The sequence below is a fragment of the Stegastes partitus genome, unplaced genomic scaffold (assembly GCF_000690725.1).
Source record: "Stegastes partitus isolate 25-593 unplaced genomic scaffold, Stegastes_partitus-1.0.2 Scaffold1469, whole genome shotgun sequence".
Classification (NCBI taxonomy): domain Eukaryota; kingdom Metazoa; phylum Chordata; class Actinopteri; family Pomacentridae; genus Stegastes; species Stegastes partitus.
This window is the reverse complement of record NW_007579200.1, coordinates 1-16,645: the sequence shown is the minus strand read 5'-3', so window position 1 is coordinate 16,645 and position 16,645 is coordinate 1. Positions and strand designations below refer to the sequence as shown.

Genomic DNA, 16,645 nt, shown 5'->3' with positions numbered 1-16,645 from the left:
GCCACAAAACACATGAAGAAAAACAAACTCATAAAAACAAAACAAAACAGTGGATTCAATAAAAACTGTGAAAGAAAGAGATGGAAAAAATAATAATACATGTTTTATTATTATGATATCAACATGTAAGTGAATCCTTTTACTCACTACATACAGGTTTACTGGATATTAGATGTAATTCACTGAAATCTGTAAAATAAGACTTTTATTTTAAAAAATTCATCATTTTCAGTAGTTAATCATTTTCTCTTTCAAATAACAGCAGTTTTTTTTGGTTTGTTTTTTACTTTTTCACCTGTTTTTTCACAGTAACATGTAAATTATTTAATTTCTTTCCTGCTGGATTTTAGCTGTAGTTTACCAAAACAGTTAAGAATTGGTTGATCATTTTTCAGCACTTTTCTCCTTTCAAAAACAGCAAATATCTGTAATTACAAAAAACAAAAAGGTATTTCAACCTTTTTTAAAAATATAGCAACAACATGTGAGTTAATATTTTTTTCAATACTTTAGTCGATATTTTCATCTCAATATCTTCAATATAAACAGTTTTACAACAAAAACCTTTTATTTATTGTATAATATATATAGTTTTCCTTAAAATGTCTGTTTAATGCTTCTTTTTTTGCTAATTTAAAACAATGTAAAAAATGGTGTAAATTTAAATAAATATCAAAACTTGATCAAAAATAAGGAATGTGGATGTTATTTTTAGTTCTGTTCTGCTTTTCACGGTTAACGTGTGAATCATGGCTTTTTTTTTCTCAGATCTTTACTAGATATTATGTGCAATTTAACAAAACAGGTCAAATCTGTAAATTAATAGTAAACTGGATTCTTTTTACTTGTTCCAGTGAATTAATTCAGGAGCCTGAATTCATTCTCTCTGGGATGAATTCAATCAGCGGCTGGTTTCATAACGACCTCGTTACTGCGTTCAGAGAAAACCCTCGTCCTGTTTGAACAAATACGGATCAGCCGTGACGCAGACGACCTTCTATTGTTCCTGAGAAGCACAATGAGACGCTGGAGGCCTCGCGGAGCTCAGCGCCGTCTGGCTTCCCGGACAAAAGAGAAAAAGGTTGATGTGGAAGATGTGATGCGGAGAGCAAACAGCCCACATCTGCTGCTGCTGCTCGTAAACTCAGTGAGGCAGGAGGACGTTTGTTCTGAGCTTCTCAATGAAACCTGATATCTGGTTTAATAAAGATACGCGACACATTAAATATTACATTTCAAACTGCTGCTGGATGTGATGAAAAACAAACAGCAGGAGGTGATAATCCACTTCCAACATGTTCATTGTTATATTTATTATACTAGAGTCAGTCCAACTCAGATCGTCTCATTTTTACATCGATTTCTGCTCAACAATCTGTGATGTGCTGGAAATTTTTATAGCATAAAATATAAATAATAAGTTATTTAAGTTTAATGAAAATGCAGAAAATGTTCATGTTAAAAGGTGTTTTTTATGTAAAGCGGTCAAAATACACAAAAATGCTTTAAAAAAAAAAGAAAAAAAAAGATAGCTGTAGAAGCTGTAATTTTTTTTAAATAAAGAGATTGTTAAAATTATTTTGCAAATTTATCAGAATTTCTCAATTTTTTCTTTTTTAAAAAAAATGTATTAAGTGAAACACATTAAAATTTGAATCATATTTCTGATTTTTATTTCTTGTTTTTTTTAAAAATAATATTGTGACTTGTGGCTCCATCTGCTTCAGTAAAATGTCCCTGTAGTTGACTTTTTGTGTTTTAGATGATTTTATTATTAATATTTCAGCTCTTATGATAAACTTTATTTCTTTTATGAACTGTTTGGACTTTGTGGGAAAACACCAGCACCAGCCATAAAACTCTGTCTAAACACATTATTGCTGCATTTAGATGATTTTTTACTTTAAAGGCAGAATTACACACATTTCATCTCATCATTAGATCATCAACGCGTTCGTCACGTTAAGAAAAGTTATCAGGATTCAGTAAAGTTCAGTCTTAATCTGTTTTTTAAACTTTGTTGATGTTACTTTGTGCTCTCAGAAAACTAACGATAATTGGGACATAATTAAAGTATCAGGTATTCGTTAAACCTTCTTTATTCTGTATCTGTGTGTTTATGGATCAGGAGCTTTGTTGCTCCGTCTGACCTCCTCCGTCCACCTGCCGACTCCATCACAATGAAGCGTCACCTAGCAACACATTCGGCATCCAGGGGAGACGCCCGGTAACCATGATGATGATGATGATGATGGTGGAGCTTCTTTCTTCTCAGATCTGTGTTTATTCACCACATTCACAAAGACTTTGTTCCACCGGCGGCTGTTTGCTCTCATTAATAGGTCATTTATTTTTATTATTATTTATCATATTTACATTATTCTGGTAAATTTATGTGATGAATTAAACAGCAGGGGGTTTAATTTGCATTGTTAAAAGAAAATCTAGAATTTTATAGATTTTTTAAAGTTTTTATTTTACAGGTTTTTAGTTTATTTCACAAAATTGATGATAAAATTATAACAAAAAATAGAAATGCGTGAAAATGTCAGCATCAAGTATTTAGAAATTCAAATTATTCAATTCAGGTTGTAAATATATTTCTAAAATTAAATGTTTGTGACAGTTAACAGAAAAAAACGTGTTTATTCGACGCATTTACACGATTTAGTTATGAAATGAGAGACACTTTTTTATATTTACAGAAGCTATTAAAAATAAAATGCTGAGAGAATGTTTTCATCACTGCACGATTTCTGTCTGTCACAGTTTCTATCATTATATAAAACATTTATCATTAAAGTTGTTTAATTATTTACATATTTTAAACGTCATTTCTTTGCTTTTATTAAATGTCTTTTATTAAATATTAAAAAGCCAAACAACACACATGATGTGTTGTTTGAAATCAAAGCCTGAAAATGTCTTTTATTATTTAAAATTACTGTTTTAATGAGATAATTATGATTTTCTCTTATTTCTCAGTGTTTTTCTTTCAGATGCTGAAATCTGACGTTTTGATTTGTTCAATTTAAAGACTCCTCCTCCTCCTCCTCCTCCTCCTCCTCCTCACCTGGGCTCCGTGAACGCGCCTCCGCCCTGACGACCGCCGGAGGTGCGTTCAGGTGCAGCCGTCGTCATCTGCCTCAGCGGTGACGTCACCCGCCGGCCCCGCCCCCCCTCCCTCGTCCTATAAACGGGTCGCCGCAGCGGAGAGGAACCGGAGCGACACCGGAGACACCGGAGAGGACGGAGGAGACCCCGAGAGCTCTCCAGAAATACCGACAGGCGGCCGAGGATGCGCCGGTAATCCGCGCCGGGAGGAGAGAGGACGCCGCCGCCGCAGCCGCAGAGAGATCCAGTCCGCTTGGTTCTGTTCCTGGAGAGCTTCGGTCCAGACATGATCGGAAGAGGACTGATGGTGCTCACAGCGCTGAGCAGCTGCGGTAAGAGGAGCTGGAAGTTCTCAGCAGGCAGGACAGAAAAAAGAGAAGCTGCAGTCAGAGAATCAGCACCACGGACAGAGACAGAGAGGTTCTGGTCCAGAACCAGGCTCAGGTTCAGGTCCAGCAACATGAACGTTTGTCTTTTGTTCTTTCTCTGCAGTTCTGTCATTGCCAGTGACTCCCAGTCAGCTGGAGAATGAAGACGTGAAGGTAAAGAAACCAAGTCAGAGCTCAGGCCGTTTGTTTGTTTGTTTGTTTGTTTGTTTGTTTGTTCTTCCAGAAATATGACAGAATAATGAACAATCTGATGCTTTAATCAGCAAAAAGAAAGAAAAGAAAGAGAGCTGCAGGCTTCTGCTCACAGCAGAGCCTGAATGTAGGAAGATCAGGAACGTTCTTCTGGACAGCCTGAGTTTTATTTTTATTTATTTAAATAAGCAAAATTTTCCCTTTTTTTTCTTCAATATGGTGTCACACATCGCTACCTTTAAACATTTATATTTGCAATCTTACAATTTCCAAAATGCCACTTTATTATTATTTTTTTTTATTATTATTATTATTATTTCATTTTATTTTATTTTATTTTTATTGGCATTATTAAATATGAATCAGCTCCTTGTTGCTCATAAGGATTAAAGGCACATCGTTGTTTTGGTATAAATATATCAGCAGTTCATATTTTCTGCATTTTAAAGCAGAAAATGTTCCGATTCAAGAAACAAAAGAATTAAGAAAAGAAAATGCTGCTTATCTTATCATTTATTTATTGTAGGAAAATGTATGTTTTTTTTGTTTGTTTGTTTTTTTGTCTGACAGATTTCTCAGTTTCAGTAAATTATAAATAATATTTAGTAAAATCACAGCAGGCCAAATCTATAATAATGTCTGTATCAGAAATGCAAATTGCTGTTTTTTAAATTTTTTTGTTCTTTACTACATTTTAATGTAAAATGAACGGATTTTACTGTATTTAGTTCAACAAAAAATAATATTATTTTACAGATATTTGCTGGTATTCAAAAATAAGAAAAATTTACTTTTTTTTCTTGCACACTTTACCTGTTTTGTCAGATTATGGATAATAACCAGTCATGTAAAAAATGTAAAATTATATAGTATTTATAGCTGCAGAAGATATCAGTATTTTACAGATCATTTCTGTTATTAATAAAGAAAATTATTAATAAATAATAATAAAGAAAAATATTTTGAAAAAAATGTAAAATTCTGAAAAATGCTGCATAGGGATTGAAGACAGTAAATCATTTTAACGTATATTTTACAGACTTTCCCTTTTTGTTAAATTACAGACAATAGCTAATAAAAACAAACTAAAACCAAAAAAATTAATGTTTACAGGTATTTGCTGTTATATTTATTTATTTATGTATTTATTTATTTATTTATTTAACTGTTTTTAAATGCTGAAATATTCCAGTTTGGTTTGTTTTTTTCTGGCATCCTTGCTGCAAGACTTTTATTTGTGTTTTTTTTTAATTTTCCCTTTTCACAGGATTCTTTTTTTTGTTTATCTTTTTTTTTTTACACTATAATTTTTGTTATTTCTTTACGGGTTTTTAAACATTAAACAAAGCTGGTGGATCTAAATTCTGGATGATAAACGTCAAGGTTGTAATTTATGGTATTTGTCTGTAAATCAGATTTGTAAAGTTTAGAAGAAGAAAATGTTCAGTTCATGTTAATTACAGCAGCGGCTGTTTAAATATGTTACTGAATAAATCCAGTCAGTATTAACCTGTAAACCTCCTGCAGAGAGCCCTAATTAATCCTATTAACTTAGTAATTAACTCACTTAATTCAGAATAAAATGGCAGTATTTTTTACTGCAATCTTACAGAAACCGTCTCTCCTTCTACCAGCTTTTCAGCTCTGAGGCAGCTCACTGTGACTTTGCTGAAATCAATAGATACCAATTTGAGCGTAATGGAGAGCCTCGACCTCCACAGTGTGAAGCTGCAGGATCCATTTCAGGGAGACGGAGTCGCTTCTGGAATCGAATCCAGAGAGAAACAGAAGACAAAGGGCAGATGTGAGCGGAGGACGGAGCAGGGAGTTGTGAAAATTAAATAAGCGAGTGGTTCAGAGGTCTGGCAGGCAGAGGAACGGTCTGATTGGCTCGACACCGAAGCCTGGAATGATTTCCATCTGAAGGGTCTTTGAATGAGAATCATTTAGATGTGATGAGTATTCCCGTCACATCCTTCTGACAGCAGCAGCTTCACAGGCTGATGGTTAAAACTCTTTACTTTGCAGCTCTCTGAGCTCCGTTCTGTGTCTGCAGGTGATGAAATGCATCGTGGAGGCGCTGGCGGACGTTCTGTCGAGGCAGCAGCACGTTCCCGTCAGTCAGGACTGTCTGGAAACTCTGAAGACAGGTAAAAGAAAGAAAAACACTACTGGAAGAATGAAATAGCATCATGTATGTACACAGTAAATAACACTGGAGGAGAGGAGGCTGAGAAATAATAAAATAAAATAAAAATCTGTCATTTTATTTAGAAAAAGAAAAAATAAATTATTTTTTTATTTTAGGTCACAAAAAACATCAATTAAATTACAAAAATGTATTCAGTTCATTAAAATATCAAAACACAAACATTCCTCTTATGTTCCATAAACATTAAAAACTAATCGCAAAAAACCTGAAATCTTCCATCTCCATGTTTATCCAAATAAACCTGAATCAGAGAAAACACTTCAAATATTTCTGTTTCATTTAAAAGGCGAAACTATTTCATTAAAATTGTGAATATTTTCCTACAATTAGATGAAATTAGTGAAAATTAACAGAAAAAGAAGCATCAGTTCTGTAGTTTTATACAGATTTAAACAGTTAAAGCTAAAAAAAAAATCTTGTGTAATTTTTTTACACATAATATTGAATAATTCTGTTTTCTAAAAGTAAAACATCCATTTATATGATCTATATGAATGTGTTGCTGTTACAGTTCTGATCATTCTAGATATGTCGTTATATTTATTGTTTTTTAATGAATTTATGTTTTTTTACACGTGTAAATATTCGTCATTAAACCTCCAAATCTTAAAACAATGACACAAGATCTGATGCAGATTTAACATCAGAGACTGTTTTAATTATTTTTTCCACTGAAGCTTTTTATTCTGCTTGATGAAGTGACCCATTAGTTTCTGGTCTGTCTCCACTGAAGCAGAACATTTTATTGCACTTTAAACATCGTGTCAGTAGAGCTGCAGGTCAAAATGTATAAACAGATCTGAGGGTTTGCTGCAAAATGAAGTCCCTGAGGTGCACACAGCATCCCATAATAAGCTGGTTTCCATCACTAAACATCTAACATCTGACTGTTGTTGTGCAAAATCCAGCCACAGTAAAGGAGTTCTGTTCTCTGATCTCTGATGATTCTGTTTCAGCAGCAAATTAAAGAATCAACACATTAACGTGTGTTTGATGCAGCTGTTGGGTTTAGACGACCAGAGTTGGTCCCCACACATATAAAATGTTATTTAAATTCAACACATGATGTTGGATTCTTTCTTTTTTAAAATTAATTTGAACAGCTTGTGGTTTTTGAACCTTCAGCGTCGTCTCAGATCACGTTCGTCGCTGTTATCATGTTTATATCACCAGCTGTCCCCGAGGTCGACCCGATAAACACTGATTTTATTTAATTATACGGCATTAATTGGTTTTATTTTTACCCCCTTACATCATCTCATGACTGTCCTTTAATGCAGTCGTTTAAAATCTGATGTTTTTTCTGCTTTTTCTGATAAAATCGTGTCACTTTTGACTATTTTTTAAAAAGAAGAACGTCTGTCTGTGAGTTCTGGAGTTCAGATGGTTCACGTTTATCGCTCACATGACCGGATCACTGATCCAGTTCTGGTCTCTGTGCTCCCTCAACCTGAAATAAGAAACGTATTTAACCTTTGGGGCAGTTCAGGTGATCAGTTTAATCCTTAACGTCCAGCTGCTCTCGCTGTCGTTTTATTTTTGTGTTTCTGCTGCAGGAAATATTTCACTTTTTTACTTCACTGCTTTTATTTGACAGATTTTTAAAGATGTAAATTTGACCCGAGCTTTTAAAATCCAACGAGGTCACAGAACGAAGCTTCACGTTCCTCTGATGGTTTCTCCATCTAAAAATCTCACAGTTCAATAAATTATAATTCAAACTGTGTGATATTAAAGCAAAAATCAGTTTGATTGGATTTGGATTCTTTCTCAGTTTGGAGCCTCACGTTTATCTGCTTAAAACTGGATTTAAAGTCGTTTAAACCTGCAGCAGCTTCACTGCTAACGAGCTGATGAAATGACCAACACCAGGACTTCTGCTGCAAAGCTTCACTCTTCTGCTGCAAAGCTTCACTCTTCTGCTTCGTGCTTCTGCTTCAGTGGATTTTCTAGAATGAATCTGACTTCAGTGCAAAGAGACAGTAAGACGAGTAGAAACCAGCGTGATGGAAAGAAGGTCACAGAGTGCAGGAACGAATCACCTGAGAGCGTGCAGTGATGTCATTAAAGCACCTGAAATGCACAAACGGATGATAAGCAGCTGTGTGTGGACGTGATGCAGGACGCAGGAGGCCACGTGTGACGGAGGGCTTTACTTTTCACTAAATGCTTCTTCTACAAAAACAAGAACAAACGTTTCAGCAGCTACACGTCCTGCTGCCGCTTCGCCACCAGTGTCCTGGAGTTAATGGGCTGATGCAGGAGCTGCTGCTGCTGCTGCAGATACAAACAGGGTCAGCGCTCAGGTACATCCAGCTGCCTTCATGCCGTCCTTGTGAAACAGAAGAGAGAAAAAAATCAATGTGAGCATTACTCATGGAGCTACTGAGAGAGGAAACTGTACACCACCGGAGGGACGGAGGAAGATCACAGAATGATAGAAGAGTACAGTGAAGTGTGCTGCTGCTGTTTGTGGGTCAGCAGAAAGTCCAGCAGCTCGTACTGCTGCGTCGGTTCACTGGGGGAGCCGCTCAGAGCCACATGATTAATTGTCCTCCTGCATTGAAAGCAGTAAATTTCAGGGCAATTAACTCTGATGAAGCAAATCGCTGAATCCGGTGGAACACGGTGGAGGGGAATGACACACACCTGTGCTCCAGCCCCTCTGCAGGGTTTAAACTCCTGCTTCTGTCTGTGTTCCTCTGCAGACGACCGGCTGGTCACCATCCTCCGGCACCACAGCTTCCTGAAGGAGCTGCAGGAGATCGCCGTCCAGGGTGAGTGGTGCGTCGCCGGCGTTTGTTCTGAGTCCTGATCATGTTTCTGTGCACCTGAAGACGAGTTTGTGGTTTCAGGTGACCAGGAGAGAGCTCAGCAGCAGAGAGACGCCGACACGCCGACGCCGACCCAAAGTGTGCCGACCACAGACGAAGCCGCCGGTGAGTTTCTGAGCTGTTTGTTCCTCATCACGGTTCAACCAGGAATCAAGTCTCTGAGCTGTCAGAATGATGCATTGCTTCCATTATTAGCCATTATGTACGGTCAGCAGAGTCCAGCTGGTGGAGGAAAGTAAAAGTGCAGCGGCAGAGTTAAACCTCTGACCTCCAGGAGTTTCTGTTTTCACCCACTGAGGGTTCATTTAAAGTCCTGCAACCAATCAGGGCTTCAAGGAGAGAGGGAGGAGAAAGAAGAATGACTCAGCACGTGTCCACATGAGCTGCCTCTAAAGATGTTCCACCATCAGCAGTAGAAAGATGTTCCACCATCAGTAGAAAGATGTTCCATCATCAGTAGAAAGATGTTCCACCATCAGCTGGATGTATCTCCACCAACTGGTTCCTCTGGTCTCTGGTTCTGATCCGTGCTGCATCTATTTATTGATCCAGGAGGTTTTTATTTTCTTGCCTGCAGTTCACCTGAAACCTCTCATATTTAGTCACATGATCTTTTTGTTGCAGCAGAACTTTTGAATGATGAATTAAAAGAATGTGGTGACGTTGATATAAATATCTCCAATTCAAGCTTAGTTTTCGGTTGTTTTTCCTGATTTCTACGATTCAATTAAAAAAAACAGAAAAAAGAACAATTCTGTGACTTCTCAGCTCTTTTTTGTCGCCTGATTTTCCAGCTCAGTCCATCGTGGCTTCAACGTTTAGCTGAGGAGTGCAGAATTTTTCATTTTTTGCAGAATCTGTTTGGTAGTTTTTGGTGATTTTTGGAATAAAACGTAGAATAAAGTGGATTTTGATGAAATGGGAGGATTCTGAGCTCAGGTTTGGTTGTTTTTCTTGATGGAAGCACACATATAGTCCTTTTTAAATCTGACAATAGAAACAGTTTTGCAGATTCTGGCTTTGATAAATTACATATTTTTGTGTTTTTTGTTTAAAAGACAACATGCATTTCAAAGCTGCCAGCTGGTTTTGGGATTCAGAGGATTAAATTCTCAATTCTTATCATTTTGGCCTCTGACTGGAGCCTCTTGGGGGAAAAATCCTGCATGCAGGAAAAAAAATCTGGAGATATAATGACCAGTAGAAAGCCAAACTGTCAGCGATCCAGCTGGAGATACTGCAGAGAGTCTCTTTCTTTTTTTTTTTTTTTTACACTTTCTGGCTGATAAATGGTCCAGCATGTCCAGGTTCTGGTGTTCAGAGGGTTAAGTCTGCTAAATCTTTGCGTGGACAGAACCAGGACACGCATCGCACCTCTAAGTGGGCTCCAGACTCCCCAGTGGCAGAGAAAGCTCGAGCAGAGCAGCGACAGACGCAGAAAAATATCGATTACGGCGCGTTGGCACCGCGTGGCCGCCGGACCGGCCCGGTCCATCAGTCAGGACGCGCACAGATCCACCGGCTGCAGCACAATGATGAACTGCAGCGCCGCCTTTTAACATCACTGCAAAATCAATGGCTTCTAGTAAATTAAATCCCCGCCCTGTTTGCAGATCGATCCATGCTGGAGGCCCTGGGAGGCCCCGGAGAGAGATCCATCCTGTCCCAGCAGAGGGAGACCGGCATGGGGGAGGCTGCAGGAGAGGAGGAGGAGGAGGAGGAGAAGCGAGCCAACTCAGGGGAGGAAGAGCAGAGCAAAGGCGAGCTGATGCTTCTGTCTGTTTGATGCTGAAATGTATTTTTTTTAAAAAGAAGGAGAAAAAAGTGAAGCAGCTTGACATTTTAAGAGCCCAGTAGAATCAGATTTATTTTTTTACTGGTGAAATAAAGGATGACTCAGAAAATTAAAAGCTGCAGCGCAGACTGAAGGCTGAATGCGGGCCTCGTAAATGAGAGCTGTGCTGGCTGATTGATGAAAGGCTTCCATCTACATGATGAGTTTGGGCCTCCCCTCCCGGAGGAACCGGGCCGCTGCACACAAGTCATTTCTTAAACCGAGCTTGTGCGCGCGGCATCGTCTCTGCAATCACGCGCCCATCACGGCCGCATTTAAAACAGCCCGAGACGGAGGTTCGTCTCTGACAATAATGGAAGCCCGGCCAAGTCATCCCATCTCCAGCCACGCCGTTAATTCCCATAAAAGCTCAGCCAGCGCTGCCAGCTGGCGACGGATATTTCATTACACCAAGTGGAATCTTGCTGATGGAGGAGAGGGAGGGTGGAGGAGGTGATGGAGGTGGAGGTGGAGGAGCTTCAATCATAAAAAACTCTGCTTTTTATTCTTCTTTCTCCCAGGTGGTGAACAGAGAGATGCACTCAGAAACAAATCTAAAGAGAAGAGGGTTCATGTAGAAGAAGAAGAAGAAGAGGAGAAGAGGTCTGGTGTTGTCTCACACAAACAAGATGAAGATGAAGAGGAGGAGGAGGAGGAGGTGAAGAGAGGCAGCAGGGAGAACCCGAGGAGGTGGAGCAAGAGGACCAAGGCTTTACAGGTGAAGAGGAAGGAGGTGCAGCAGCAGCATGAGGTGCCTCATCACTCCAAAAAGCTCACAGAGGAAGAGGAGGAGCAGGAGGAAGAGCAGAAGAAGAAGAAAAGAGGAGCAAACCACAGGAGTCCAGAGGAGAAGGAGCTGCAGATGATCGCCCAGAGGCCGCCGGAGGAGGAGGGCAGCGCCAGCAGGAAGTCAGAGGTGGGAGTCAGACTTCTTTAGCTGCTGATCGCTGAAAGGAATGTATTCTGTTTTTTTGTTTGGAAGGAGTCTACTCAGATACTGCTCTCATATCTGTTGAATATGAAACTACAGGCAGAAGACAGCTAGCTTAGCTTAACTTAGCTTAGCATGAAGACTGAAAACACAGGGAATAGCTACGTCTGCTGATGCCCTTTTCCTCCATCATACACACTTCAGGTATTGTAGATTAGCTGCAGTACCTGGCTGCGACCAGAGGAGGCGCTCACGTCTGTGTTGTCAAGCAGAGTGCATTGTGGGAGTTTAGCTAGTAAAGGAGCACTGTGACAGAGACTTCTATGAGACTTACTGACTTCAGAGCAGCTAGTCATTATGAAAGTCATCATATTGACCAGGACAGTGATCCTACATCCTGGTGAAATGCTAGCTTAGCTTAGCATCATGACTGGAAACAGTGGGAGTCTGCCTCTGTCCAAGTAGAGAGGTTCTGAATTAATGTTTCATTATGATTTAATATTCGGTATTTGCTGATACAGATCCCACTTTGAGGGATAATACACACCTTGAGTATTGTAAATTAGCTGTAGTACCTGGTTGTACCACCAGGTGGAGCATCTTAGTGTTTAACGCTGTAGCGACCAGAAGAAGAGGTCACTACTGTGTTGTCAAGCAGAGAGCATTGTGGGAGTTTAGCGAGTAAAGGAGCACTGTGACTTCTATTACTGACCTCAGACCAGCACACTGCTGTGAAGCTACAAAGAATCAGGGACAGGTTTGTGCCAGAATCGATCGCTTCAAAATTCCTGGGAAAGACGGCTTTCCACTGCAGGAACCAGAGGCAGGTAGGAAATAACATAAAGTTCTGCAGAACCGGCCCCTAACTGGCCCGTTTAGCTTTTTGTTTCAGTTGCAGTGTTGGATCCAACAACTTTAACTGCACCAGAACAATTAAAAAATCAGTGGATTCGAATGTTATCAGTGCAGACCCTTCCCCTCCCGTCTCAGACCATCATTTGTTCGCTTTAGTCTTGCTTTGACTTTTGCTTTCACTCACTGTTTCTACTGGAGACTATTCCCATGCATGTGCTCCTGCAGGGATCTGCTCCATCTTCTAGTATCACACATTCTGATCATCGCTCGACAGAAAGTAGCCTCGATGATGATGTAGCTTTGTTCCTCTTTTTAGCCGTAACATCACTTCCCTGCACCGTTAAATGCAGTAATAGGAGCCTACTGAGCTGCTAGTAGGTGGAGGAGACTCATACTGGGTCATGCAATAAGTACGATGTCTGATGATTGAAGCTGTTTAATGGGCTGAGAACATCTGGAACAGGCAAACAAACAGCAGATAGTGGCTGTAGGGAACGATGGAGGCTGGTTATGTATATCTGTAGTGGATTTTATGTTGTTGACGGTGATGTTGGAGAGGAGACGTGATTTAGGACATGAAGAATAAAAATGCCACTTTTTGTCCTCTCTGACTTTAATCAGGTAGCGTTAAGATTCACACAGCAGTTTCCAGGAGTTCCTCCCCAGAACAGGTTCTTTATGTCTGCTGATCGCTGAGCTTCAGAGCTGCTGGTAAAGCTGGACTGAAGCCGGCTGCTGTTCCTCTGTCTTTATGCTAAGCTAAGCTAAACTAGCTTCTTATTCAGATACAGGAGTGATATTCATCTTCTTATCTAACTCTCAGCAAGAAAAGAGAATCAAAGAAAGTTTTCTAAGATGTTAAACTCTCTCATTATGTAATTGTTTTATGCAAGTGCTGCTTTTTTTGGCAGCTCAGAGTCAAAAAACTGAATCTTTCTTGCAGCTTGACTCCTGAGAAGATTCATCCCAAATCTATCTTACTGATAGTGATCAAGAAAAGAAATAATGCAGAACATAATCCCCCTTAAAACTGCAAACTGCAGGATTTAACAGATGATGCTAATTGGTGAGCTTTAGAGCTGCTGGTGGACTTAATTTAAATAAAACATGGCTGCTGTTTCCCCCAATAAGCTAAACTAAGCTAAGCTAAGCTAGCTTCATATTTATGTATAGGAGCTGTGTCCTTCTTCTTGTCAAATTTTCAGCAAGACAAGAGACTTAAAGATGTTAAACTCTCTCATTATGTAATTGTTTTATGCAAATGCTGCTTTTTTGGCAGCTCAGAGTCAAAAAACTGAATCTTTCTTGCAGCTTGACTCCTGAGCAGAAACATCCCATATCCTTATTTAATGTTAGTGGTACATAAAAGAAATAATGCAGAACATAATCCCCCTTAAAACTGCAAACTGCAGGATTTAACAGACGATAAGTTGCTGATTGGTGAGCTGTAGAGCTGCTGGTCTTCCCACTAAGCTAAGCTAAAGTAGCTTCATGTTTATATCTGGGGTAATATTCATCTTCTTAAATTTTTATTAAGAAAGAAAACTAAAGAGAAAACTTAAGATGTTAAACTGTCTAATTATGTAATTGTTTTATGCAAGTACATTTTTTTGGCAACTCAAGGCCAAAGAACTTTAGTATTTTTCAGTTTTACTACGTGAGAACAAACCATCCTTCCTCCAGCTCGTGTCCACAGGAGCTTGTTTACTGTGTGAAAGCTCCAAACTGTTCCTGTCGCTGTCGAGGTGAAGCTGCCAGACGACACCCTGGATGCGATGCCTCCTAACTGCCCTGAGCAGCAGGACTCTGACTGTCTGTGTGTCTTCCTCACGTCGCCTCCTCTCTTTGTTCCTCGCAGGATCCTGAGATCGAAAGTCTGGCGGCCATCGAGTCGGAGCTGGAGAACGTCGCCCAGAAGCTCCACGAGCTGCGGCGAGGCTGAGCTTGGAACAGAAGTGTGACACCGCAGACCTTCTCCTGCCTCCACCGTCCTCCTCCTCCTCCTCCTCCTCCTCCTCCTCCTCCTCCTCCGCTTCACCAGCTGCCTGGTTTCCACACACAGAGCGAATGAAGTGAATGTGCGACAAGGGTTTTATCTTTTTTTTTTTTGCTTTTTCCTGCGGATGCCACGCTGCTGCAGCCTCCCCATCCCTCACATAGAGTAGCATACATTAGACACACTCTGCAGCTCGGCGTGCATACTAACAGCATACAAATGCACAAGTCCTGCGCATTAGAACTCGGAGAACACGACTCCCTCCTGTCTGACAATCACCCCTCTGTTTCTGCAAAAACGTCGGCTTTCTTTTTCAAAAGATTATTTCGTGTGAAAGGTTTGAGGTGAATCCAGGTACAGAATCCCAGCGACAAAGGCGAGGTTGTACAGTTCTAACGGCATGTATACGAGCTCTCTCTCTCTCGAAAAAAAAAAGATTTCCTGTAGATGCTTTCCTGTTGTCATAGAAACCAGTTGACTCTAATCAAGCCAAGGCAATAAGTGAACATTTTTAGCAGATAAGAGGCTGGATTGTAATCTAAACCTGTACTGAATTTATGTAAGAAAATAAACTAATTTATCTGGAAATCAAAGGGTTTTATTTTATTTTTTTTGTAATTTCTTTTAATAGGAACCATTATTCATGTAATGACCTCACTAACAGATTTCTATGTGTGCATCACTTTCATCTCCAATTAAATCCAATCTGGTGAAAAGTGAGTGACTGGAGTGAAGATTCATTCATTCATGTGCTGTTATAGATTTACTCACAGATTCTTTATCATCTGGCTGCAGATTCCACTTGTTTGTGTTGTTTGTGGGCGACGGAATGAATCACCGGCATGAAGCACAATAGATTCACACGGTTCATACCTCGGTGTGTTTTCTGGCACCGGCGTTAACATTCTGTGGCCGTTACTACTAAAAGGAGAAAGATTTGAATCATCCAGTGCAGCAGGAACACAATGTGGGCAGAGGAGGGACTGAAAAAGAAATGCAGAAGAATTCTGCTTTGTTGGGCGGCTCCAGTAAATATAGCTGCTGTGGCTCAGAAAGCTGGAGAGTATCTGCTCGTGCAATCAGGCAGCAACGGATGCAAATGCAGCGAGTCTGTCAAACCCTGGGAGGAATCTCAAACTGCTGATGATGAAACGCACATTATGGGTAAAAATTACAGTTATGGGATGTTGTGCACGTTGATGACAAGCAAAAGATTCAGCTCAAGGTTACAACGATTATATCACATTAATCAGAATCAGCGCTAACAGATTTTTCTACACACATTCTGGATATTTTCTGTTTGTGCTCATAAACTTCTGTTATAGTTTTACATCAGACAGGATTTTAAGGTTGTTTAAATGCACAAACTCAGTTATTATTCTGTATTCTGGGCTGTAAAAAGAGAGAAACGTAGTTTGATGGTGGAAAAGTTGTGAAATATTCATCATGCTGAAATGCAAAGGGCACCAGGTGGCGGCATCAGACAGCCTCAGACCTCCGTCCCAAAGGTGAGTCCTGTCCTGGAGTCATGTACGGAAAACCAAAAGTGCCAAAAAAACAAGCAAGTTTCATTTCAGGTAATACAGAGATTCTACCATGCAAAGCATTTCTGTATGATGATAATAATAAAAAGAACAAAGAAATACTCATAAGTACGGCAGATTCTTCGACACGTAGACGTGTAGACGCTGCACAGAAGCCTTTAAATGTGGAAAACAACAATATTGCACCGTGTTATTCTGTATGTGGAAAGACTACAGGTTGTTTAATCAGTTTTAAAAAAATACAACTATTGCACATATTTTTCTAGACGTACACAAAGCTGAGTGTTTTAAAAAAGTATTCACAATGTGAAGTTCTTCTGTGTGTAGTGACGTTTAGTTTGATCATATGAGCTTTTAGAAAAATTTAAGATTAGAGATTGATTTAAGATAAATTTAAAAGTGCAATAATTTTATTTCTCACCGGGTTCCACACTTATGTTGTGTTTATGAAGGAAACAGAACATCATGGAGCGACTGTTTGTTCTTCACGAAACCAAACACCAGCTTTAAAGTGAATGCATCTTAAAGCTCTTCCATCTTCATCTTGAATTCTTTTTAAATAATATAATTTATGTTGGTTTTTGTTCTCCTTCTGCATCTGGCAGCTTTTTGTTTCGCCCTCTCACTGATCCATCGTCAGTGTCGCTCTTTGTCTTAAAATTTTACGGCTGCTTTACCTTTTAGTCCCATTGACCAAACCATGAAGCTGTAAAATGTGTGTTGTTTTAGCAATTATTATTCGTG

At 39.5% G+C, this 16,645-nt stretch overlaps 1 protein-coding gene across 1 annotated transcript; it reads left to right on the top strand.

The window, feature by feature from the left end:
- Positions 1 to 3,261: 3,261 nt before the first annotated feature.
- On the top strand, positions 3,262 to 14,303 carry chga (chromogranin A). The gene is made up of 8 exons (XM_008299827.1): positions 3,262 to 3,446; positions 3,607 to 3,656; positions 5,752 to 5,845; positions 8,616 to 8,684; positions 8,763 to 8,846; positions 10,355 to 10,501; positions 11,097 to 11,491; positions 14,220 to 14,303. Exons 1-8 carry the CDS (start codon positions 3,401 to 3,403, stop codon positions 14,301 to 14,303), a joined length of 969 nt encoding a protein of 322 aa, XP_008298049.1. The 5' UTR covers positions 3,262 to 3,400.
- Positions 14,304 to 16,645: the final 2,342 nt, after the last annotated feature.

Bases quoted from the DNA above. Each gene is read 5' to 3' on its own strand.
- chga (XM_008299827.1), top strand. From the start codon at position 3,401: ATGATCGGAAGAGGACTGATGGTGCTCACAGCGCTGAGCAGCTGCG. The intron at 3,657-5,751 runs GTAAAGAAACCA...CTGTGTCTGCAG, and splicing joins TGGAGAATGAAGACGTGAAG to GTGATGAAATGCATCGTGGA. The intron at 10,502-11,096 runs GCGAGCTGATGC...TCTTTCTCCCAG, and splicing joins GGAGGAAGAGCAGAGCAAAG to GTGGTGAACAGAGAGATGCA.